The sequence below is a fragment of the Seriola aureovittata genome, chromosome 3 (genome assembly GCF_021018895.1).
Source record: "Seriola aureovittata isolate HTS-2021-v1 ecotype China chromosome 3, ASM2101889v1, whole genome shotgun sequence".
NCBI lineage: Eukaryota > Metazoa > Chordata > Actinopteri > Carangiformes > Carangidae > Seriola > Seriola aureovittata.
This window is the reverse complement of record NC_079366.1, coordinates 19,262,207-19,288,082: the sequence shown is the minus strand read 5'-3', so window position 1 is coordinate 19,288,082 and position 25,876 is coordinate 19,262,207. Positions and strand designations below refer to the sequence as shown.

Sequence of the window (25,876 nt, the reverse complement as noted above, 5' to 3'; positions counted from 1 at the left end):
TGTGCAGGCTGTATGTTTATGAATTCTACAGGATAGATTGAAATGATTGTTTGTGTAGATATTTCAAATTGTGCATTGTCATGTCAATAATCTAGGCTATCAATCATATTTATGAATTATAAAATAAATAACTATCTTCACCTCCAGCCCTAAATCTAAGTGAATGGATTGAAAATTAGCATGATCAATCGTTATGTAATACAATCCTTATCCTTATTGCCTCCTTACCTATAGTGTAAAATATGCTAACAAAGACTACAATAATAGGCTGCAGTTTGCAATATACAATTATACTTTATTCTGATGCCAGTGAGTGGGAGGATGGCATGCAGGAATGACCACGGGTCGGGTGGTACCGCGGTTACGAGCTGACACTGAAGATGCGTTCTGCCAGGTATGCTATCGAAGCGTTGCATACCTACGTTACTTCACTGACTGCGTGTAAAGTCCGTCTGCGCGCATAATGCAGCTTGTTCAAGCCTGGACTAGCCTCGGCTGAATCGTGTTAATGGGCCTGAGGTGAAAGTTGATGTTAATTATAACCGGGCTTTTTTTTTATAAAAGCGCAGACTTCCTTAGCGACGTTGATGGAATACCCCACAGGTGTCCTCCTCTGTCAGCTGATCCACACCTGCTACAGGTGAGTCACGTTCAGAGTCTACGGGACGATCAGCGCTAAGCTGGTCCAGAGAGAAAGGACGCCGACCTGCAACCCGGAGACGTGGGATCGAACCTAGGATAACCTCAGGTACATTACACTGGTGTGTGAGTGAAAATGTGTGTGTGTGTGAAAAATCAACAAAACAACAAATTAAAATGCAATAAAAATCTGCGTTCACGAAAGTCATCCGTTCGCTTCGATTTCTCCGTCCGCATTTCCGCTTCGATTTCTCCGTCCGCATTTCCGCTTCGATTTCTCCGTCCGAATTTCCACGATTTCCAACGAAGAGTGAACAGCACAGGTGTGAGCAGGTGAGCCTGGGGTTCAGCTAGCTAAGCTTAGCTAGCTGGAAGGGCATTTTGGCTGCTTTTGTTTCCACTTGGCATCACCTGAGTTTGAAAATGTATTTCAATTATTATTATCCTAACCTGTCCTCACTCAATGGCGGATTGATTAATTGGCAGAAAAAAAAAAGTCACATTTGCGCGATCTGTTTTCTAGTTTTCTTCACGCCAATGACGTCACGTCACCGTATCGAGCGGGCGCCGTTTGTAGTTTGTCCTCTCTCACTCTCAGAGGTGGTGGTAGATGGGAAAGGGGCTAGGGGAGTTTGCACTTCTATCTCTGGACAGAACTAATGCAATTAGTAAAATCAGTCATTGCAGGAAAAGCTGCCAAATGAACCACAATTAATTCAGAATACTGTGAAATCGTTTAGACTAATAATCTAAGTGACAGTTGTGCAATTTAGAATATGTGTATCTTGTATACAAGCTAAACAAGCAATATTTGTACCTAAATCTTTTGTCATTATTACCATGATGATGAACTGATGCGTTCCCCTGGGTTGTATCTGAGGGTAGTGGCTAGTGACCTATATGGTTGTTTAGGTTGGAGGACTATTTGTGGTTGTCATATGAAGTCAACTGAAATCATTTCAGTCTACACTTTCACAGCATTTACTTCACACATTGTTTACTACTGTCATCTGAACTGTCTTGAAAGCTTTTTCTTAGCAACAATACATGGCCACTGAACATACCCTCATCCTTATGTGAATTTTCTGTACGTACTTATTTAAGTGACCTAGCCCAGAGTGGCCACCAATTTCCTAAAAGGAGGAAGCAGACAGGAATGCGTGCTTCACTGGGTGTTGCCTGTTACCAGCCTTAGCCACTAAGTCACTTGATTTGTAATCATAAGACCCAGGCATTATTTATGTTTAGCATCTGTTCACCAATTTGCCAATACCGAAGGGTGGAGAATACAGAGACTAAACCTTTACAACTGTAGTAATATGTTTTCTGACTACACTAAAACTAAACTAAAACTAATATTTAGATTTGAATTTTAAACAAATCCAGTAAACTGTATTATTTCTGATATGAGTTATTGAGTTAATATGGGCCAGGTACGGTTTCAGGCTCTGATCAGTAGTCACACCTTGAAATGTGGAAGTGGATTAGCTTTCCTAATAGTTGCAGTTTCCCAAGAATGTGCTGTTAATGTAAATGACACGACATCCACTCCTGGACCTGTATATAAGGAAAGCTCAGCATTCAGAACACTACAACAACTTCCTCGACCATCTGCGAGACAGTCTGCTAAAGTTGAGAAGACTTGGTGATTATATTACTATTAATTTATTTCATTACAAATATTTATAATATTGTGAATTCTCTGTGCGATCTTGGTGGAATGGTGTTTTATTGATTATTTGGACAAAATGTCTTTTAATTCTTAATGAATTTATTGTTTTCAAAAGCTGTGATCACTGAAACCATGCTGAAGGTAGCACTTGTGCTTGGATGCCTCCTGAGCCTCATTCTGGCCAATCCTGTACGTGAAACATTCCTATATTCAATATCAAATATTCTCATATTTTCACAGTATATCTATTATTGTAATAGTATAATACATAATAGAGTCAATATTAAACTTCTGGATGTTTTACAGGTGGACATGGTGCACCAACGACTTGCTCGCTCAAACTCTGGCTCAAACTCTGACTCTAACTCCAATGAGGTGAGTGTCTCCTCCAGAATTAAACATTCAACACACCTGACTGCCTGTTACTGTAAAATCCTCTGCTGTATAACTGACGATGAATGTTTCTGATTTTCTTGAAGCTTTCCGTATCCATGTCTTCACAACAATTGCTCCAGCTCCTTCTTACCCTCATCCAGCAACGACAACCAGTTACTGCTCCACCAGCAGCAACTACTACAGCTGCACCTACAACAACTACAGCAGCCTCTACTACAGCTGCACCTACCACTGCCGCATAACCAACTGCTGCCACAAAAACATATAATCAGCAATTTAACCAGAGATCAATAAGTGAAAGAAATTTTGACATCTATGCTATTTTGTGTCAGTTTGTCATGTTTTACTGAAAACTCATAATTCCAGTTCAAGTAAACATGTGGATCAAAATCACTTTACTCTCTGTATTATTTGCTGAATAAAATGATAAATGGAAAAAATGAAGACTGGATATGTTTTTTTTTTTTTAGAAATATTCATGAAACCTTTCTCTCATCTTGAATATTAAAAAAGTTGCAACACTTTGTTTTAAGTTCCTGACAGCTGATTGGGTGACTGAGGGGTGAAAATATCTTTGAAAAGTGCACCTGGACGGATGGAGAACCACTGCAAAATTCTGCACCAGACGTTTGGCTAATAATTATTTAATCTTAACATTTTTTATTCAAAGTAAGACTTTTTTCTGAGGACTATGTTCACTCTTTGAAATAATGCACACTGCAATTGTGTGAGGAAGGATTGGTTTTATTATTATTATTATTATTATTATTATTATTATCATCATTATTATCATTATTATTATTGTTTTAGGTTTTTTAGACCTTGTGTGTAGTTGTATTTATTGAATGATTTATACTTTGTGTGCATTGATTTTTTAATTGCATGTTTTTATATATTTTATTTCTGCGAGTATGTTTTTTTTTATCTTGGACTTTTATTTTCTTATCCCAACCTAACCGTTGTGACTTCCTGCCCTGAGAGACTAATTGTTGATTACCTGCACCTGCGGGCGGATTTTTAGGGAGACAGGAACTGAGGAACAGAGAGAGCTCGCGGAAAGGGGAGCGGGTGCCAGACCAGTTCCAGACGAAAGCAAGGTCGGTTGTAAAGATAAAAGGTGACCCAGTGGCCCAAGGAGGATCGACGACGGCGGTAGCGACCTAGCAGAGGAAGCCGCCCCCAGCGCTGTCCTCTATTGAGTCTGGTTCGACCCCCCTCCCATCTACAATCTCCAATAACGATCAAGTCCCTGCGTCCTATGATCCGCAGCTAAGCGCGCGCGCGTGCGTGCGTGCGTGTGTGTGTGTTTCAAATCGTCTAGCTTTTAGTTAGTTTTATGAAGGCCTGGCCTCTTTATTTTAAACCTGTGTAATATATTGGTAATACTTTTTCTTAGTCTGTGCTTCCTTGGTTGCCAGATCCTCTGCCCTGGCACCTGACTTTTAGAACTTGGTTTTATTGTGGGTTTATTTATTTTTTAAGCATACCCACATCCCTCACACAATCACCAGCTGATCATGACTCCTCCTTTTGCCCTACAAAGAACTGATACTTCTCTCAGCTGCTGCTTTTGATATTGTGCTTCAGTGTTGTGCTCCTCCATCCCTGTAATTATTTCAAACCAACAATAACAATCTTCAGATCTGCCTGTGAGTAGCATGCTTTGTAAAGACCCCCTCTGATGAAAATCAAGTTTTAAACCTTGTTAACATGTCCATATTGTGTTTCTTATATAATACAAGACATCATGAGTGAAATAAACAGTCAACAGCATTACTGTATATATATTTCCACCTTGGAAATTCAGCGAACAAAATGGATTCAGACAACCAGGGATTCATACATCATATAACCTACTGAACAGATCCCGTCAACTTGCGGGGACAGAGGGCGGGCAAAATAAACCTGAAAACTTGACAGTGCAGAGAGCGAGAGTTTGCATTAGTACAGCCACTCATACAATCTACCTATCTATCTACTGTGTCAACAGCTGCCAGTTACTAGCTAACAAATGACTTTGCTAACCGTTCTGATTTCTTCTAGTTGCTGAATTTGGTTACAACAGACTCAAAAACTCCCTAGTCTGACTGAGGATCAAATGTGGCTGAGTCTTTCTGATGTTTTCTCCTCTAACCATCTTGATTCTCTGCTCTTTCACCTATCAACCTAGTGCAAGCAGCAGTTGTGGGTTGTTTATTTATTTTCACCTTTCATGTGGAAAAACCATGTTGAGCTAGATATTAGTATTTAGTATTTTTACATAGTTAAAAACATGTTTGGAGAGAAACTTTACAGTTGAAGTCAGAAGTTTCCATAGACTTTGTTAGTATTTGGTAGCATTTCCTTGTTTAACTTGTGTCAAATGTTTCATGTAGCCTTCCACAAGCTTCTCACAATAAGTTGCAGGAATCTTGGTTTGTTCCTCCAGATAGAGCTGGAGTAACTGAGTCAGGTTTGTAGCCCTCCTTGCGTGCACAAATGTTCAATTCAGGGCTTTGTAATGGTCACTCCAATACCTTGACTTTTTTGTCCTTAAGCTATTTTGCCACAACTTTGGAAGTATGCTTGGAGTCATTGTCCATCTGGAAAACCAATTGCGACCAAGCTTTAACTCCCTGGCTGATGATTCGAGATACTGCTATAATATATCCACATAATTTTCTTTCCTTGTGATGCCCCCGTGTTTCCTGGTTGGGATCGTATTGTTCAGCTTGCAAGGCTGGCTCTGGGTAACAGTAAATACAAATAATTGGACCCTGAAAACATCCCCTGATCTTTGCAGTATATAAATTTACTGTTCATAGTTGTTTGAGTGACTTAAACCAGGGTAGCCTCCAATTTCCTAAAAGGAGGAAGCAGACAGGAATACGTGCTTCACTGGGTGTTGCCTGTTACCAGCCTAAGCCACTAAGTTACTTGATTTATAATCGTAAGACCAGGTATTATTTGCGTTTGGCATCTGTTCACCAATTTATCAAGTGGAAGATTTCCTAATACTTTCAATTTCCCAACAATGCTGTGCTGTTTATGTAAATGACACGACATCTGCTCCTGGACCTGTATATAAGGAAAGCTGAGCATTCAGAACAACACTACAACAACCTCCTCGACCATCTGCGAGACAGTCTGCTAAAGTTGTGAAGACTTGACGGTAATTATATCATTATTAATTAACTTGATTATAATTATTTATAATAATAAATGTCTTTGATGTATTTTGATGTATTAATTGTTTTCAACAGGTGTGATCACTGAAACCATGCTGAAGGTAGCACTTGTGCTTGGATGCCTCCTGAGCCTCATTCTGGCCAATCCTGTACGTGAAACATTTTTATATTCAACAGCAGTTTATCCTTTATTTTAACAGTATTACTATTATGTAATTGTATAGGTCTGTGGATCAGGTGGTAGAGCAGGTGGTCCGCTGATCTCGGAGTCGGTGGTTTGATCCTCATCTCCTCAAACCAGGAGTCAGGAAGATTTAGGAAAAATGTGCTGAATGCAATGTGCAGATCATGCAGCAGGATGATCCACTGTGGTGACCTTTAACAGGGAGCAGCCGACAGGGGGAGAGGAAGACTAGTACTGTATAGTATAACGCTGTCAAGGTCAAACTTGTAAATTTTGGAATTTCCTACAGATGGACATGGAACACCAACGAGTTGCCCGCTCAGGCTCTGAGTCCAATGAGGTGAGTGTCTTCTCCAGAATTAAACATTCAACACACCTGACTGTGTGTTACTGTAAAATCCTCTGCTGTATAACTGACGATGAATATTTCTGATTTTCTTGAAGCATTCCTCAAACATGTTTCCTACGCAACAGTTGTTCCAGCTGCTCCTTAACCTCCTCCAGCAGCCATCACCTGTTACTGCTCCACCGGCAGCAGCTGCCGCTAATACCAAATAAAATCAGCAGTCTAACCAGAGATGAATGAGTAAATGAAACTTTGACATCAATGCTATTTTGTGTCAGTAAACATGTGTATCAAGATCACTCTACTCTCTGTAATATTTGCTGAATAAAAATCATAAATGGAAAAGATGTGGACTAAATGTTTTTTTTCTTAAAATCCAGTTTCATACACATTAATGAAACCTCTGTCTTTTTTAATATTAAAAAAGTGGCAGCACTTTATGTTAAGTTACTTTGATTAGCAGTATACAAATAATTGATAACTGGTTTATAACACAGTATGTGGTTGTAAGCAGCTATAAGCACATTATAATTGTTTTAGTACAAATATATCAGCAACATATACATTTTTCTATGAAAGCATATTTTATATTAATACAACTGTGTTTATATTGTTATTCACTATTTATACCCCAGCCTCAACATTTAGGTACCTATAATGGAGTAATGGTCGTTAATGAATATTAGTTATATCTGCTTATGAACACATCATAGTGTGTTAAAAATAATTTGCTAAATATCCATATACTGACCATAAATGCTGAACAGAGGGACTTAAAGCTTATTTCCTAAGGGTCTCAAAGTCTGAACATGTAGTTGCTGGTGTGGTCACATAAAATATACTGTGGTGGTGTTAGAGAAACAAACCCTTTAATAACAACATGGTTTAAACACCAGAATTAAAATATATCATTAGTTGTTCACAAAAATGTTTTCAACAACCAGTATGAATGTTTTCTGAAATGTATTTGCTGTTTTTGCTGTTGGGGCAAAAAATATATGGTCTTCTGTGACCACACCACCACCGAACAACTCTTCAGACAGCTGGCACCACACAGGGTTCAAGCACAGACAACAATTGCCATAGCAACCCCACTTCAGGAAAAATATATTTGACCAATATGCAGTGTCACAGAAACAACTCAGCTATGTATCTGACCCTGTGAGATTCTGCATGGAAACTCAATGAGCAGACGCCCAAAGAAACATCATGTGTTGTTGAATATGTCATCCTCCAGATGTGTGTTGGTTCTGTTTGATCTCATGGATTCGTGCTGCTTATGAAAGTCAGATATACACTTTTTTTCTCTCAGGCACTTTGTAGGAGTTCAAAACACAGAGAAATTTCAAATAAACATTCATGCTTTGATGCTGTCTGGGTAACACAGTGATGACTGAATCCATCTCTCACATAGTATAATGAAATCTTTTGCACGGTCAAATTCGTTTTAAAAGCGGGACAGCAGCTGTTTCTGGTGTTGCACTGAAATTTGTTTCCCATACAATTAGGTGTCCTCTAGTGATGCATCTTCACCATGATTTCACACCAGGCTTGAAAACACCATAATAAGATTTTTTTTATAGGTTATTAAACAAAGGAAAGTGTCAGTTTGCCTGATAGAAAATTGAAGGCTGCACATCGTTACATTTGTCATGCAGGTTAATTAGTCATTTTTTCTAGTAATAGGCATATTTTATATTACCGGGAGCAAGAGGCCCTTGGGATAAATGCAAAAAAAACAAATGAAAACTGTTGACATCATATACATAATTTTATACAAATTAATCATCAGTTTAATGTGATTTAACACATCTTTAGATTTTGGCTTTCCGCAATTATGTCAAATCAACTTGTGTGAGTTGTGAGTACAATCATGATTGTAAAGACAATTAAAAATTCTTTGCGTTATCATTATATGTCACACATTATATGATGCTGTGTGCGGGCAGCATTACTAAAACCTTGTCAGGAAACGACATCCATTACTTGGCAACCTAATGGCAACCTAATTGACACATGAAAGTATCTGAGCAGTGACGGTTAGATTGTCCTCTGTTTTTGCTGTGATTTGGTTCCAAAGGGAAATGTGAAATGAAACGTTACAAAAATTTTATAATTTATTGAACATTTTACTTCACCTTCCTTTTTTTTTTAAACACACATTGCTTGGTATAATCCTGAGATAAATCATGGAAAGAAGCTTTTACCATATTTAGGATGTAAACCAAGTTCCTGTCTGATCCTTAGTATATTATATATTATAATAAAGACCACAATCTTTTCCTAACCTTAAACATCAGGTGCAATAATCATGCTTTTGTTGCTGCAAGCAGATATTGCAGTGCAAGAGTGGATATTGTTGTGGTCACTAGATTGACTGCTACAAGGAAGAAATGCTTGGTCATTTAATGTTTTTCACAGATGTCCTGTATAAACATTTTTTAACTTAGCACATACATTAATTCGAAACCATAATTCAGGCAGTGTTGCATTTTGCTCTTAGTATATTTGCTGTTATAGATCATATGAATAATAATGTCTAGGAGGAAGGACTGACTGCGAGGCATGAAATCTTATACCACAACAAATACTTTAATAGTTAATACTTTAATAACTTTAATGACACTGTACTTGAACAATCGCTCCTCTTTGTTAATATATCAAAGTTTTCAAGCCACTGCTGGTCTCCACACTTCTGCCCATCATTGGGAAATAAAAGCTTTTTAAATCTCTAGATAGAGATCTGTGTCTAGATGACACACTGCTGTAGAGGACATACATGAGGTCCACCATGAGTAAACAAGATGATTACAGTATTTCGAAAGGATTGAGCAAGTATTGCTTTGCAAGGAGGAAACGTAGCTCCGGGCAACAGGTATTACAGCTTCGCAAGTACAGAGCTTAAACAAAAACACATCAGTCTTCGCTGAATTCAACAGCAAATATTTGAAAATCTTTTCTGAATATACTTGTATTGTGTTATAGCATGTTGGTGTTCTGGATATTACAGGATTCAAATACCGTAATCTTTAAACAAAGGTAAGGGGAGTGCGTGTGTGTGTGTCTGTGTGTGTGTGATCAGTTGGGTTTACTCTTTAATTCAGTTCATCGTGTGATGGAAAGGACTTAAAGTCTATCAGGATTATAAACAGGATGTGGACCTTAATGTTACAAAAACACAGCACTAGTTGGGTAATGAAATTGTGTTCACGCCTATTTTGGTTTTGTCTCCGGAGGCTGCCATAAGACCGACTGCATCTGAGATGAAGCAACACACCTTTAACGTGTGAGACCAATGTGGGTCTGTTTAAAAAGCCAATGGAGTTTCATAAAGGGACCAGCTTGAAGGTAGAGAACAAGCGCCTGATATTTAATTCTTTTTATTAAGCTGTGTACACTCGTACTCTGCTGTGCCACGCAGGCAGCTTTAACTTCCAAGGGATTTGAATTGCAGTTTGAAGTGCAAGATGAAATTTTTTCTTCTGATGATTTTCTACTTGATCAATTCCCCTCTAGCTGTAAGTACAAAAAAAATATCAATACCTACTTTTTTTCATGCTGTAATTTGTGACTTTTCTGATTTTCAGCTATTTTAAAAAACAAACCAGTATTTGACTTGATTTTTTTTCAGAATTGTCATCGTTATCATAGCAGTGATTCAGACAGTGATGAGGTAAGAATGAATTCTCATCACTATAGCAGTGAGTCTGACAGTGATGAGGTAAGACTCAAATTAATCCTATCATTTATCATTGATAGTTAGAATATAGCAAAACAACATTTTTCTTTAATGTTTAAATATTTTATTGTGTTTATTTGCTGCAGGGAGGCAATCGTTACCCGTGGTTTCGGCCCAAGCCACTTCCTCCCTGGTTTACCTTCCCTCTCTGGCCTCTGTTCCCTGGTCTGCGGCCGCGGCCGCGACCTGCTACTGTCCCACCTCCACCTCCACCTCCCCCAGCACCAAAACCAAACCCAACCACAACCCCAAGCCCAACCCCAGGCACGCAGCCCCCCCAGACTACAGTTGTTTCTACCACCGAGAGCCCACGAGGAGACAGCGGGTGAACTGTGCTGATCTGAGAGCAGGAAAAGCTGATTGAATAACTTTACTTTCATTCTCCATCAACAGAAAGGTTACTCACTGATATAGAAATGTATATTGTGTCTCTGTGTTGTTTGCATCTGCATGTGTTTTAAGTCATTTGTGATTTTGAGGCCATGTTTGAACCAGATTTTATTGAATTATACAAAAAATATAGATACATTTGTTTGCATGTTTTCACACATCAGTATTGGTTCAGCAAGTTTTCCACATTCTCATGTATCTCTGGTGACTGCTGTCATGTTTATCACTTTTCATATCATTTTAACAGCATAATGTCTTGTTTAACTTTTTTTTTTAATCATATCATACCACAGACCATGCAAAAATGTAAAGAATTTAATGAAAAATTGTGATTTATAAGATATAAAGTAGAGACAGGCATTTAGTCAAGGTGTAATTATGAGTTTTATAGGAGGCTGGTGTTGGCGACAGCTGTGTGAGGATGCTGATGACACACCGCTGTAATATCCACTCAGTGGCTGCGCTCATCACCCTACCAGGATCAACACAGCTTAAGAGAGGGATGAGTGCTGAGCCTGTAATACCCGACTCTCTGCTTCATCAGTGAAGTCTGTTGGACTGTATTTTTTAAATCATGACTCAGCCCCTTTTTGTATTCACCACACTGCTCTGTCGACGCTTTTATTCACGGAGGCTTTGAAAAAAATAAGTACAACTGCATTCACATAATTGACACAATAATATACTGCTGTTTCTTAATATGCAACCGAATCACAGTCCTTTCATGTGTTATGTTTGTGCCCAAACAGGGGGGTTTTGCACAGCTACTCTTTATGAATGTAATCAAGTTTGTTTCTCGACGTCAATTTAACTTTGTTAAATAATGTCAGACAACAGACAGAGGCTTGGATACTTTTGAATCATGCACTGAATAATGCCTTTTGATTTTAACTCGATGATTTTGAGAGTGTGGGGGATTTGAGAAATAAATTTCAATTTGAAACAAGACTGTTGTTGGGGTGATATTTTTGTGGTAAAATGAAAATGTATCATGGATCACGGTGTTTGGAGACACACCAATACATGTCTTCAGTGTCATGTGTTGCCTTGCTGAAAAAATACTATAATAATAAGTATTATTCATTATATACCATTAATATTGTTTAATACCAGAGCTGTTAAGTCTTTTGAACCAAGTGTGTGGAGGTTTTATCCCACTCCAACTACAATAATCATTTTATATGCAGTCTGTGCAAAACCAGGTTGTTTCATCACTCACATCAGGTTTCATCTTCAGCAACTGTGAAAAACAAATTAATTTGTTTATCTCTCTACTGTCACCAGTTTGCTATTTCGTTAAATGATATTGCCAGAAAAGCAAAGAGGGACATTTTGTGACTTTGCTTTTTCATTTGGGAATTCTTTAATAATAATATGTAACACCTTGAGCATAAAGATGGGTTTCATTGATCTCTTTGTGTGTTACGTTAATTTATTTACCCGCTACGTTCTGCAGCCTGCAGCATTTGAGTCTTATTATTGAGGTTCATGGTTTAGCTGTAATTTATATTTACTAATTTTCTACCTTTATGAATGACAATTTGTGGGTTTAGCCGCTTCAGTTATATTTTATATGTGGTTTTCTAACTAAGATATCTAATGCAGACATCAGATTCACAATATAAAACAAAATATTTGTGTAAATGTAGCCAACTAAATGATCTACTATCACTGTTCTTTTATATTATGAATCTACACCTGAGGACGAAGGTATGTGACTGAAGCCTTATGCCTACGTTTCTCCCAATTCCTTATTCATCTTTTTTTCTCAGTTCAGTTGCACATTACACACATTTTGTTTGACCATAATTACAAGAGAGAGACTCTTGACACATCACCCACACCCAACGGTGATCTGAGTAACAGGAAAACCGCAAGTCCTCAGTTCTTGTGTGTTTGTTTATTCATTTCTGTATAGACATTACAGCATTGTAATTGAAGGAAAACAGGCATTTTGGAGTATTCAGTGGATTTTCTTTGGTTTCTACCTCACTGCTTCATTCACACGAAAAGATTAGGTTGAATTTGTCTTTTTTTTCTGTCATGTGATTGGTTGATTCAGTCTGTGAGAAGCACATAAGTCAATGTTCCCTTCGATGCAGTGTCATTGAATTTACTATAAGTTCTCTAAGCAGCTCCTTGACAGCTTTCATTGATTTTGTGGGAACCAATTCAAAACCATATTGATCTTTGTTTTGTTTCTGGAAAATGATTACTGTGAGCCTATTGTCATGTTTCACCATAATAGTGTCTGCAGTACCAGTAAGTACACTCCCAGTTATGTTTTTCTGTATTTTTCAAGGTAATATTTGTTATTTGTCTATATTAGGTTCAAATTTATCTCACATTACATGAGATCTGCTTAGACAACGGTCATTTGGGGATTTGTCTTTTACGTTTTCAGGTGACACAAAGAGGAGCCTCTCAAATTCAACAAGTTCAACCTGTTGAAGCCACAAACCAGAACCCTGAAGTTCAGACTCCAGCACCACTTTCCCCAAGGGTGGATCAAGCACAGCCTGGGATCCCCCAGCAGATGGGTCCCCAGGGTGGCCCCCAGCTTGTTCCTTCACCACAACACTACACCTGGCCTCCACTTGGGGACGGTCTGATGATCATCCCCCTACAGCCGAGCTTCCATGGATCTCAACCTGCTAACCAGCCGGCACTCCCACAGCAGCCTCTGGTGGGACATGAAGAAAAAAACAAAAACATAATCTGGAGAATAAAAAACAACAACAAAAAAAAAACCCACAGCTATTTACTTTATCATCCATTATCTTCTTATTTGCAGGAATGATCATTTCTGGCTAATTGTGAGTTTGTTTTGTTGCTGTTTTCAGATGTTCCCTCCTCATGGATACTTCCCTCTGTTTTCATCACCATACAGAAATCAGCTGGTAATATATTATTAAGAAACACACTGGCTATGTTTTCCGAGACAGAGCTCTGTCCTACACTGTGCTGACTGTTGAGACAAAAATATTTTCCGACCACAATCCAGCTTGAAAGATGTCACCTGGGGGGTCTTTAACATTTTTCTACAGTGAAGTGCAGGATTTTTTTTCCCTCCTTACATGTGCTGTCACATGTACCGTATATGAAAACTGAAACATCCTGAAACTCTTTCGTAACAGACAGTGTTGTGGAAATAAAGACATCTGTACTTTGACGGGATCTGTCAGTTGATTTATGACTCTGATGGAAACTTACTTACCGTTTTGTCTTGCACGTGATTTTCTGCCACAGGTCTTATTGTAAGCCTAATCCTTTGTATTTAACCGACTCATGTTTGGTGTAGGAGAGGGTTAGAATTGCATTTTTGTCTTCTCATAGTAAGAATTGACAAAAATTAACATATAAAAGTCACGTTTCTCCTCAGTTCTCCCCATATGGATTCCCAGGGATTCTTGGAGCACCTCTCCCACAAATCCCAGCTAATCAGCCTCCAAACAGTCTGGTCTTACCAGCAGAAACGCTGTCTGGAGCTGCTCCTTCAGGAGATGCCCCTCAGCCAATTCAGCAACAACAGGTGTCTAGTGTACCTTTATAAACCTGAATCTGACAGCAGAGCTCATATTGTGTCACAAAAAACAACATTTTCTAAAGGAAATATGGCAAAAATTGCATTATAATCAGTCTAATTTTCATCCACAGAATCCCCAAATTGTATACATGCTCCAGCAGCCCATGGTAAATACAAAATACTCTTTGTAAAATTGGATATTATTATATGTGGATATTATATTTCTTTCTGATGGTGTCTTATTTGTTAGATTTTTTTTCTTTATTCTTTAATAGAGCTCACTACTTGGCAGTGTCAGCTCAGAGGAGCTTCAGGTATAGTAACACAGCCAAGATTTTTATCTGACTCTCAGCTTGTTCAAACAATCCGCTCAGTGAACTCAGTGATCCTACTGATGACACAACTGTCCTCCCTCCCTCCACTCTCACTCTACTGCATCTTCCCTCTCTTCTCTGTTTCAGATGGCTGCTAAAATGGGCCAGCTGAGTATGTATGTTCCCACTGTGCTCACAAACCTGCCCACAGGAGGAGGAGTTCAAGCTGCGAGTCAGGCCGCTGGGCTCACAAACCAAGCACAGGCAGGCGTCGTGCCAACTGCGGTGACCCCGTCAGGCGGAGTCCCACAGACAGAGAGGCTGGCCAGCACTGGACTGCAGCCGGACACCGACACTCTCCCCGTGGGTTTGGAGAGAGCAGCGCAGGAGGCGGCCACTGTCCAGTCACCTGTTCAACCCCAACTCCAACCCACACAGGGAAACCTTATCTGAGACTTCAGGCACCAGCAGAGACAAAGAGAAAAGATAAAACACATTACTGATGAAATAAAAAACAGTGAATTTTCTCATCTTTTATCTTTTACTTACTTCTACTAAGTGTTGACATTTTATTGGCTTACTATGTTTTTTTCTTTTTAATAAATAATACCTAATAAAAGTAACAGATTAAGGAAACCTGAACTGTTTCTCCTTTTTTAAATGATGTGCACTCTTTGTTTGCTTTCATGATTTATCTTTAATACATGCATTAACTAATTTTACTGCCACTTGGGTGCAGCAGAAACAAGCTGACAACAGACATCACCTTTTAATTCTACATGGTGGACATGCTACACATCCAGCAGACACAGAATAACATTTGGATTCATTTGGAGTCATGCATACGACCAATACTCTGCTTTTAGCTGTTTTTGGTCTCCACCAACGCCTGAGGAAAATAACTGCTAAATGCTCCGAGTCAGGTTATAATTTTCTATGGTTTTGTAATTAGAGCCAGTATAATAAATTCAGTTTCATGTACATGGCATTAATTTGGCACTGTATCTTTGACTTTCTTTGTTGCTCCTGATTTTCTCATCAACACCCTGCTCATGTTCATACAGTGAGACACAGCCAAAAAGCCCTTCAGCAGTCTTTGCCATAAACACAAGGCACACGTCAAGAAAATGCACGGCCTTTAAGACGTCTCATTTGTGTTTCATAAAATGGAAGTCTTTCCCACACATACTGTATGTGTGAACCTGAAATAACATAAAGTACAATTAAACTTATCTCAGGTGCCACAGATGGTACTTACTAAGTGTTTTTTTTCTGCCCAGTAAGAACATAATGTAAGGGGAGTGGACACAGCGGTCGACTAATCATCATGCTGACACATTTTCTTCACAGTTAATGGATTTTGGCCGAACTGGGGCACTTAAGTGTCCCCACAGGCTCAGATACAGTGCACAGTGAGTATTTGAGTAAGTTATTTTCAAGCTGTCACTAATTTATTGTTCCACTGCAGCGATTTAATTAGTCTAAATTAAACAAAAGCTGGATGAATTTGAGTCCAAATGATCAGGCCTAAAACATGTTGGGAAGGAATGTGGAAATGAAACGACTATCATCCAATCATCATCAGCTATAATACAGTTTATTGCCTATTATAAGGGTATAAAAGAGATCTGCGATGAGATGATCTATTGCAACCATTGTGTCAAAATTTGAGGCCTATTCATGCACAACCCTGTTGACTTTTCTGACTGTAGAAGATGTTGCAAGAGTCTGTAAAAGACATAATTGCAGGATCAAATGTGATTAATATGTATTTTGGAGCCAAAAATGAATTACGAGATTTCTCACGGGAAGACAGATGCCAATTTTGTAATCATACAAAAACGAAGATACTGCGCACGTCATCGATACCTGTCTAAGGTTTGCTCGTCCCTTGTTCTGTCAGCAAATAAATAGGAGTAGATCTCTCTCCACTAATCACACCCCTCCACAACAATCCTTCAGTACTCGCGTGCCGCCAGAAAGGAAAGGTAATGTAGACGACTAATATCACATGATATTTCTTAAATAAAATGTAAAGTAATGATCTGTTCAAGGCTTTTGCAGTAAATGCTGTTAAGTGTAATAACTCAAACTCTCTTTGACAGCTTAAGTCAAAATGAAAATCCTCCTTGCTGCCTGCATCCTTGGGATGGCTGTCTGTGCCCCCGTAAGGAAAACACCATTTCTGAATATTTCATATATAAGATATTTCTTTTCATTCTCTTACACATATATTTCAGCACTGCATCCCACAAAACTGACAAAAACAGTCTATGATTTTAAGGTCAATGTAAATGCTACTTCGGGGCTTTTGATCATCACATAATCTTTATCAGCAAATGGAGTTTTCATGGTCTTACAGATCTTCCAATTTACATTTCTTTTGAGCGTTGCAAGGATTTCCTGTCCATGTTGGTTACTGACTATCAAGACTAAAGAATAAAAGTTTGTCTGAATCAACTTTTACACTGACCTTAAATCCACTGAAGCAGCAGTATTTTCTCTTTTAAATCTTCTTTACAGCAGCAGATGTTCATGGAGTTCGACATTGATCATGCTCCAGCTCAGGTACAGTAAGACACAGCTCAGATTCAACGGTGGATATTATGACATACACACCAAAAAACCACAGTTAAAGACACATTTTCAACTATCACTGAACAAGCTCTGTACACAGGTCTGCTATTATCTGTTCACCACTGATGGTATCGTCTACAGCTGAGCCTGTTGATCGCTCTTTTACTTGAAGTTTACTGCTTTTTCTTGCACCTTACACTCATGTTAATATGATATGATTAATGGATGTTAATAAGATTAATATGATCTTTACAGGCAGCCCAGGCTATCCCTGCTGGAGCCCCAGTTGAAACTCTGGAAGTTGTAAGGGCTAAATTATATTGTTTTACAGCCTTTTTTTGTCTTTTTGTTTGTTTGTTTTTTCACAGTCATATTTGAAAATGGCATTGTGCTTACCAAAGTGCTTTACAAATTATTTAATCAAATAATCAAAGGTAAATACAGTTGTCTGCAAATACATAAATATGAATATTTTTTGGATTTTTGTGAAAAGAAGTAAATACAGCCCCTGGATCACATGTTAATGTACTGTTACTTTTTATCTCATGAGTTTAAGAATTAGACAGTAACTGTGACATGCATGTGCAAAAGTTCTGGCAGTGCTCTTACATTGCATACAACTTTAGATAATGTAAATAGTTGCAACAGACTGCAATAAATTATAATATAATAATAAAGATGACTTAAATGCGATTGTAAAAAGGTGGGTCTTTATCAGTGGCAATAATCTTGACTGTTTTCATTTCCAGCTGCTCCCGGTCGACGCCCAGAGCCAGCCTGTTGGAGGACATGTGAGTGACACAGTATAGCTTGATATTTATATAAATATTGAGTGTGCATAAAGCTTGCAGATTCTTAATTCAAAGATGCAATGAAAGCCTACACTACCATCTGAATGAAATATAATCGTTTATCCCGTCCAACAAAGTGCATTTTTAGAAACCACATGTGAGCCACAAAAGGAAAGCTAGATTATATGTGAAGCAATACACTTTAACCACATGTATTTTCACTGGAAGGTCCATGGTTTCATCAAGCAAGAGATCCTCATGCCGAACGGCAGAGAGACCAAGGAGATGGTGAGTGTCTGTTAAATTCTCTGTCAGAAGTCACGTGAGATTTTACTGAACAAATTATCTCTTTCTCATTACTTTCTCCAGTTCTACCCGTTCGGTTTTGACGTGCCACCAGTTCCTGCTGCTGCCGACCCTGCCGCCCCTGCTGCTCCTGCCGACCCTGCCGCCCCTGCTGCTCCTGCCGACCCTGCTGCTCCTGCTGACCCTGCTGCCCCTGCTGACCCTGCTGCCCCCGCCGATTCTATCATTGCTGCCGATGCTGCTGTGAGAATGTTTATGATAATGATTATTTCCATTTTGAGCCATTTAAGTATCTTGAACCAGTAAGGCTCAGTCACCGTCAGCTGTCGAACATTGAACTGGCTTTCATTTGAAAGTACAATACTAACCTCAAATAACTGCAGTGGGCAGGAAACTGAAATTGAACCAAAATGGAGTTGAGGGTAACGGGTTCATTCTAATAAAAGATTGCTGCATCAGATAAACAGTCTAATTTTCTGCTGAGGTGTTGGGAAACATCGACTCATCAGTAAAACTGTCCTCACTCCTGATTGGCTCATCAGAGACCTCTGTCATTTCAGGGTGCCAAACCCAGCGGTGATGATGACGATGACGATGACTAAAAAACAGGGTCAGCAGAATGTGCAGGTGTGTGCACACACAGGTACACATACACACAAAACACACATTTACACATTTACAAGGCACATAGAGTGAAGTGCATAACTGCATAACTCAGACTTTTAGGTTTTAACAGAATAATTTTGGAATAAATTGATCAAATATTATTCCTGTCTTTGAAAACATAAAAAGCTTTTTCATCAAAAAACAGATGTATTTGCTTCTCTTCCCACTTTAGGTGACCAGTGCTCTAACACCTGCAGCTCACCCCAGTGATAGATGAGCAGCCAACACGGCTGTTTGAAAAAATGTTTGAAAAATATGGCTTTGAAAAGAAAATGGTGCTGTGCATTTAAAGGGGGAACTGGTGCTCTGCTGTTTTAGCAAAAGATGGTGCTGTGCTTTCCTGGAAGAAAAAAGGCGAATATGTGCTATGAGTCTCATAATAAAAAAAAATGTTCCCATGCAATGAAACATGAGTATGTTTTCTTTAAGATCCCAGTTTACTCCCTCTTCTTCAGGATTAGGAGACAACAACAACAACATGCAACGCATGTCTCGATGCTTCATAATAAATAAAAAAGCTCTTATTCATTCTCTTCACTCCAATATTGTGATACATTTATTAGAGTAACATTATATATGTTTGAGCAATTAAATCTTGAATTACAATTAGCATTATGTAATTAGCTTATCATAAATTTCTATAACGTATATTACTCTGTAAATTCCCCACAAGTTGAATGGAAAAAACGAAGCAAACACACATCCGATGACATTTGAAGATTAATACATGAAGGAAGTTTTACTCTACTTTCAGATTGTTTAAATGTGTTATTTCTAATTCTCTCCTTTGTGTACACGTTTACTGTTGATATCCTCAGTTGCCTGGATAGACTCGTCTGTGAGAAGTTGTTCTCCTCTGCTGTTGTCATGATGTAGGAACATTGTATATATTCTTAAGCAACTAGAAACCAAACAATATTAAATTCAATTTTACATTTATGTGAGTAATAGACATAATGTTGGCATGCCACAGTAGTGCAGCAGTACAGATGCGATGAAACTGTTGTGGTGGCAGAATGAGGAGCGAGCAGAGCCAAGATGGGCTCTGCTCTAGACAGTATCATCAAACACACTCTGCTATTACACAGAAAGTGGATTTGACCACTGGTCATTTAGTAAAGCTGATGACTAGACACCTGTACTGTACCTACTCATTGGGTAACGTCACAACCATCGACTGTGATTGGCTCTCAGGTGAGCTGGAACCCTATAAAAGCCAAAGTAACTCAGCGGAAGATACGACTGGCATCATCTCCAACATTCATCAACCTCTCCAGTGTTGTTTTCTTTTTCTTTGCAGAAGGTGAGTTGAACATAAGTGCGTGGATACTCTTCTATAGGAAGCAACTTTCTAGTGTGAGTTTGATTGGATTTCTAAGATTAGTAATGATGAATTTCATGTCTGTAGGACTTGGACACTCTGCAAAAATGAAACTGGTCATCCTCTGCCTCTGTCTGGCTAGTACAGCATCAGCTGCACCAGTAAGTTCAGTTGGGTTGCTCTAATTCAGTGGGAACTTTATTCTCTCATTTCAGGAAAAGTTCTGTTTGATTTGACTACTATCTATATTTTGTTATCTAACTGTTTCTGTTTCTGTCTTTATTTTCAGTCGCCGTTTCATTACCTGTCTCATTACACAGGCTCCAGACAGCAGCTACCATCCTCACAGGTAACAGGTTGTTGTTTTTTACCAGGCACAAAATGAATAACTCTCAGTGCTGTTGAGAAAGGGCCCCTTGTGATACAGATATAACGCAGTGCAGAAATATTTCTGAGTGGAATCAACTGCCTTCTCACCATGTTGACTATTTTACATTTTCAGATGAGAAATCCTTTTGCAGCTGGTCCGTCTCCCCCACAAACTGCAATCCCTGGCGCTTACAGTGTGGAAATAGTATGTCACACTTTTTCTTACTCCATATGCAAGCTTTAGTTTCACTTACATTTAGTTTTTTATGAAACACTGCTCCTGTTGTGATTACAAATTATACTCATATTTGTTTTTCTTTTTTGAAGCTTTATCCCCACAATTTTGGTGCATCCAATGGTGGCATGGTAAGCAAACACACATGTTTCAGACCCATATTCTCTTGTGGTAAAACATTACATAACTGTTCACTACTCTTCACTGATTTTCTCACTGCAGCCCCAACATGGTTTTCTGAAATACTCCATTCCTCAGCCCCCTGGCAGGCAAAGCGTGGAAATTGTAAGTTTTTTCTTTTTCTTTTTCATTCAGATTACAGGCAATATTGGGCTTGAAAATACTTTCACTCACTACTTATAGGAGCATGTTTGGTACAATAAACAACTTGATGGAACAAAATTCTTTAATATTTTTGTGCTCTCGTGTTACATTTGCAGTACTACCCCTATGACTTCTCTCAGCAAAAGGTAAACATCTTACATTTTGAGATATTAAATAATACATAATGTAAATGTGAAATGAGCTCTATATCATTATACATGTTACAGTACTAAATAAGTGTCTATACTTTTGTTTCAGATTATAACAAGCATCTCGCCAGTTTCAAACATCCCTCAGGTGCAAAATATCAGACATTATCTATTCTAAATCTCTATTATGACTTTTACTCTTTTTTGTTTCTGTGTGAAAGCATATATTATTCAAAACATCAATTTGTTTTTTTTCACAGGTCCTCCAGTTTGATTATCCTCCTCCTCCTCCTCCTCCTCATCTTCCTCATATTCCTCATATTCCCCAGCAAAACCTGAATGTGAGAAAAACAAACAAATAAAAAACATTATCTGCGTGTAATTCTGAGATATTCAGTTGATTTGATGCAAGTCTTTCTTCACTTTTCTCTAATAAAGTTGTTTGTTTTTTTTGTCTTTTTTCAGATTCCATCATTTGATGCCAATCCCCTACCATCCCAGGATCCCCTGCAGCCTCTCCAGCAGGACCAGCCCACGCAGATAAACCAGGCAATTATAATTCTAAATATCACTGAAGTTTAATAAGAGATGCACATTTTGAAAATGACATAAGACTTATAACATGAGTGTAAAGCAAATGTCATCTGTAGGGAGAGTGTGTTAAATGAAGAATATTTGCTTTGAATAACTTACTTTTCTTTGCAGATGCCAGCGCAGGTGTGAAGTGGAAGACAGGCATGAATATTCAGACACCTGCAGTGGAACAACAACTTAAATGATTAGGACTGAATTTTGGTTTAATATGTTCTTAAGTTGAAATACAATGCTAAGATGATAGTTAGATAACCCCTACTTTTGCAATAGTGAACTACATTACAACATGGTCATTTGTTTAGAGTGAAATATAATTTTGAGGAATTATCTGCCTCACTTTGTAGTCATCATAGATTAACAGTAACCTGTTGTAGATCTTTAAAACCCTTCAGCAACCGCCTTCTGTCAACTACTAAATACAAAATTAGTTTTCAACTGTATTGTGGAAAATGCTGCATCTTCATAGTATGTAAGAATTATGTTGCATGTCTTTATTAATTAATTCTTACTTTAAATGTCATTTTCTTTTAAGAAATAAAGTCAACCTTTTCAAGCATTACTTTGTTATTCGCTTTGTTTATTTCAACAGTTTTAGAATTTGTTGCATATTATTTATATATGGCAGCCTGTGATGAAAACATACCTGCAGTGATATAGTATTGCATGTTTATAAAGTCAGAGGAGACAGAGAGAGACAAAGACAGAATGGCCAAATTTGTCTATAACACAGGCCTAAGTATCTCCAAACACACTGGTTCCTACAATTCCCATAACACAGTTCAAAATTATCTTCCACTTTGTAGTACAAGACCTCTTTAAAATATAACTCATGACCCTGATGTCATCATCAACTGTACAATAACACTGGTAGAATGCACCTTTAAAATACCTAAAGTCTCCTTTACTTTTAATCCATAAAACCATATATTCTTACTAATATTTTCCAAAGCATATGTGTTTGAAATTACTTTTTCAGGTAATATACAACTGGCTGTTGTTTCCATTCCATTCGAAAATAAAACACCTTGTAAAAACTTTTTATCCTTTATAATGATATCTCAAAAAGTCCTCCAACCAGAATGTCCATGCAGGTCGTTCATCCCTAACCTTGGATGCAACCCACAGGAGTGTTTCATGAAACAGTGTGTGCCAGACCTTTGTCATCAATAATAAATACAGTGGTTCAGATTATGGAACAGTTGTGTTTGGTAAGTTTTAGGCACAAAAACTACTTGGTTAGGTTTTGGAAAAGGTTGTTTATGTTAAAATAAGTACTGTCTTCATTAAGGTTAAAGGACCTTTGTCATCATGGTTACAATAAAAAAAACTTAACTTAAAATTAGGGACTGGCCATGGTTAAACCAAACAGCAATGACTGTTGGTTTCACTTGGTAATAAACAGCAGTCTCTTGTGTGAAAGTCCTGTGTTTTGTTGCCCCACCCTCACACCCCGGCCTCCTCCTAATGGGGATTTTGTTGCTTTATATAGGCCTACTATGTCACCTGACTTCCTCCTTTGCTCCTGCCATAATTACTACGGCCGCTGGAGGGGTCATAATAAGCTGCTTGTTTGAAGCTCCAAAACACAGGGTATGAGTGTGAGGCCTGCATTTCTGATCTACAGTGCAAAGGTTTTAGGCACTAACTAAAAGTAAATGCTTCAAAAAATTTCCATGAATAGTTTTTATTTACCAATCAACTTAAAAAGTGCAGTAAACAGATAAAAACTAAATCAAATAAATACATTATAACAGCTTCAGTTCTCCTCAGTACATTTTTCAGTTACTTGGCAGGTTGGTTGATCCAAGCATGTTGAAGAACTTGCCACAGTTCATCAGTGGATTTAGTCTGTGTCAGTCTTTTCTGTCTCTTCATGCAATTCCAGACTGATTCCATGATGCTTTGTCGCTCTGTCTGGAGGCAGACCATTTGTTTCAGGACTCCCTGTTCTTCTAGTCTCTGAAGATAGTTGTTTATAACTCTGGCTGTATGTTGGAGTCACTGTCCTGTTGCAGAATGAATTTGGGATCGATTAGACACTTCCCAGATGGTTTTGCCTGATGGATAAGAATCTAAACAAGTGCTTTACTGTATGTTGTCAGAAACTCAGACCCATAACATAAACAATAGATATGTTCAAGAAAATGATCATTTAAATTTCACTCTCCTCACATTAGAAGTAGCACTGTTCAGTAGGTGTTATTATGTAAGGTGCACAACTGAACAAATATTGTTTACACCTCAGAGACCTCTCACATTACAGATCTGTGTCTCCTCTTCTGTTGCTGAGCTGCTGGAGCCAACTTAACAGGTGCAGCGCATGACCCTAATTGGAGGAAAGGTCAACATCTAATTAAAAAGATGGCCAGTGTTTCCAGGCAATAGTTCCAGAGTGAGCAAAGCTCAGTCTGCACAACTTTCTGTGGTATCATAATGCTGTGCAAAATAAAGTTTGACCAGAAGTTTGTTTGATTGGTTTTTAATCACATTGTGTAAATCGGGGAAATTGCAGAAGCAGGGATGACTCTGCTGTCTCTGTCTCTCAGCCCAGCCTGCTCTTTAAATTGCTGTTGTTTTGATTGTTTGAGAATTTTATTCGTCTAATCACTATTCTGTTGCCATAGTTTTATCTGTGTCAATGTTCATTTAATCTGTGCATATGCGTGAACAATAGTGTGAAGGACTTATATAATTGATAGACTTATTTTGTTTGATGTTTTGACTTCCTTTTTACAGCAGGATATTCTCAGGTTGAGCTGCCGGTGAGTTTAAGCACACAGCAACAGAATGTCTCCACCAGACCAGTAAAGCAAACCAAATCAGAGAAGCATGGAAAGTAATTTAATCCCCTTTGTAATGGCGCCATTTTCCTTGTCAATATGGGAGGAGAGATATTCACAGGTAAAAATTCAGATGTGAGCTTAGGATAATGGCAGGATAATTTGACAATGATGGTCCACATGTACAACTAGCCTGTGCAGATGTGATCAATAGCTGTTTTGAAGGAGAAATTTAAAAGGGTATTCTAATTTTAGAGGAGGCTAAAAGGGAAAAAAACAGATAAGATTTTGCAAGTGTTGAATTTTTCTTACAGTGATAAAATGCCCATCTCTCTCAGTAAGACTCAGGGAGCGGTTCCAGAATCTGCAAAGTAGGGATTCAAACTGCTTGGGAGACTTGGACCTCCAGAGAGATCAGTTTGTAGACACTGTTATTGACCAAACCTTAAAAAAAGAACTGAAATCATTAATCATGCCACCACTGCATGTTTTTTTGTTTTTTTTTAGATATCTAGGAGGAGGCAAGGAGTAGAGCTGATGGGGGTGACCTGCACAATGAAAAATTATTTAATTTTTCTTCTTCGTGTCAAATAAGATTTTTACACATTTGGCTTTAAGAAATTCTTCGACATTTAATATTTCAAATCAGATAAACAAACTAGATGAAAGTCTAGTAGCAGAGATTAAGAAAATGTTTATAAATTGTGTTTGTGAAAAATGTTTGGTATACACATGGAAACTGAAATTCATAGAGGAACTCTGATTGACACCTGTGGAACACCACAGGGCAGAGAGCAAGGGAAGAAATAACAGAAGAACTTTGTTACCCTTTGAAAGGTATCAGGTACAGTTCAATGTCAAGTGCACAGGTGTTCTGTGATATAAGAATTACATAACACAGTCCAGCATATACAATACAGGTACAGTACATGTATCTTACATATTGCATAGGCTACGGTACATCATAAATCCATCACACAGTGAACATAATTTGCTACAGTGGTTGAGCACAGTGAAATGTAACTGTCTTAGAAAAATAAATATCGCAAAGGGAAAATATCTTTCTGATCCTCTCTCCCCTGGGGACAAAGGCGTGTTATGACCTGACTTAATATTTATGTCTTCAAAGACACTTAAAATACACAGGCGCCATCCTCTCACGCTATCTCCTCTTCAGAAGTTTTCTTCTGTTGGGACTCAGTCATTCAATAGACCAAATGTTTCTTTGCTCCACTGGACAAAGGAATTCACACCCCACAGTTCCTCACGGTTCACACCTGGGGATGACCCTTCCCCCCCATGGACCCCACTGGCCAGCCAGTGTGGGCCAGTGTGTGACATGTGACCCCCTAAGGTGTCACAAACAAAACCAGTCTTCTAGACCCCTTCTC

At 38.4% G+C, this 25,876-nt stretch overlaps 4 protein-coding genes and 2 long non-coding RNA genes across 8 annotated transcripts; all 6 read left to right on the top strand.

Moving 5' to 3' along the window:
• Positions 1-955: 955 nt before the first annotated feature.
• LOC130166715 (uncharacterized) lies at positions 956-3,151 on the top strand. The gene is made up of 5 exons (XM_056372437.1): positions 956-972; positions 2,208-2,284; positions 2,427-2,500; positions 2,618-2,686; positions 2,791-3,151. The coding sequence occupies exons 3-5, from the start codon at positions 2,444-2,446 to the stop codon at positions 2,947-2,949; spliced, it is 285 nt and encodes a 94-aa protein (XP_056228412.1). The 5' UTR covers positions 956-972; positions 2,208-2,284; positions 2,427-2,443; the 3' UTR covers positions 2,950-3,151.
• A 1,795-nt stretch (positions 3,152-4,946) lies between these two features.
• LOC130166806 (uncharacterized) lies at positions 4,947-6,629 on the top strand. The gene is made up of 4 exons (XR_008827205.1): positions 4,947-5,858; positions 5,950-6,023; positions 6,348-6,398; positions 6,503-6,629. It is a non-coding gene; the product is annotated as an uncharacterized LOC130166806 (long non-coding RNA).
• A 2,681-nt stretch (positions 6,630-9,310) lies between these two features.
• Positions 9,311-11,655, top strand: LOC130166647 (uncharacterized). Of its 2 annotated transcripts, XR_008827182.1 has the most exons (4): positions 9,311-9,443; positions 9,641-9,922; positions 10,036-10,077; positions 10,230-11,655. XR_008827182.1 is itself a non-coding variant. In XM_056372339.1 (3 exons), exons 1-3 carry the CDS (start codon positions 9,872-9,874, stop codon positions 10,470-10,472), a joined length of 384 nt encoding a protein of 127 aa, XP_056228314.1. In that variant the 5' UTR covers positions 9,469-9,871; the 3' UTR covers positions 10,473-11,653. The 2 variants fall into 2 exon arrangements, 1 of the variants encoding a protein (XP_056228314.1); XM_056372339.1 differs by lacking the exon at positions 9,311-9,443 and having other exon boundaries at positions 9,469-9,922; positions 10,036-10,125; positions 10,230-11,653.
• Positions 11,656-16,320: 4,665 nt separating this feature from the next.
• On the top strand, positions 16,321-19,110 carry LOC130166716 (immediate early response gene 5-like protein). 2 transcript variants are annotated; one of them, XM_056372439.1, is made up of 9 exons: positions 16,321-16,361; positions 16,479-16,540; positions 16,897-16,941; positions 17,206-17,253; positions 17,700-17,741; positions 17,970-18,029; positions 18,111-18,290; positions 18,608-18,674; positions 18,886-19,110. In XM_056372439.1, exons 2-8 carry the CDS (start codon positions 16,490-16,492, stop codon positions 18,647-18,649), a joined length of 468 nt encoding a protein of 155 aa, XP_056228414.1. In that variant the 5' UTR covers positions 16,321-16,361; positions 16,479-16,489; the 3' UTR covers positions 18,650-18,674; positions 18,886-19,110. The 2 variants fall into 2 exon arrangements, with proteins under 2 accessions (XP_056228414.1, XP_056228413.1); XM_056372438.1 differs by having other exon boundaries at positions 18,608-18,690.
• A 1,026-nt stretch (positions 19,111-20,136) lies between these two features.
• Positions 20,137-20,608, top strand: LOC130166046 (uncharacterized). Its single transcript, XR_008827095.1, has 3 exons — positions 20,137-20,195; positions 20,324-20,383; positions 20,537-20,608. It is a non-coding gene; the product is annotated as an uncharacterized LOC130166046 (long non-coding RNA).
• Positions 20,609-20,736: 128 nt separating this feature from the next.
• LOC130163015 (WAS/WASL-interacting protein family member 1-like) lies at positions 20,737-21,834 on the top strand. Its single transcript, XM_056366973.1, has 7 exons — positions 20,737-20,769; positions 20,861-20,923; positions 21,079-21,108; positions 21,221-21,259; positions 21,372-21,452; positions 21,577-21,660; positions 21,817-21,834. Exons 1-7 carry the CDS (start codon positions 20,767-20,769, stop codon positions 21,832-21,834), a joined length of 318 nt encoding a protein of 105 aa, XP_056222948.1. The 5' UTR covers positions 20,737-20,766.
• The last annotated feature ends 4,042 nt before the right edge of the window (positions 21,835-25,876 follow it).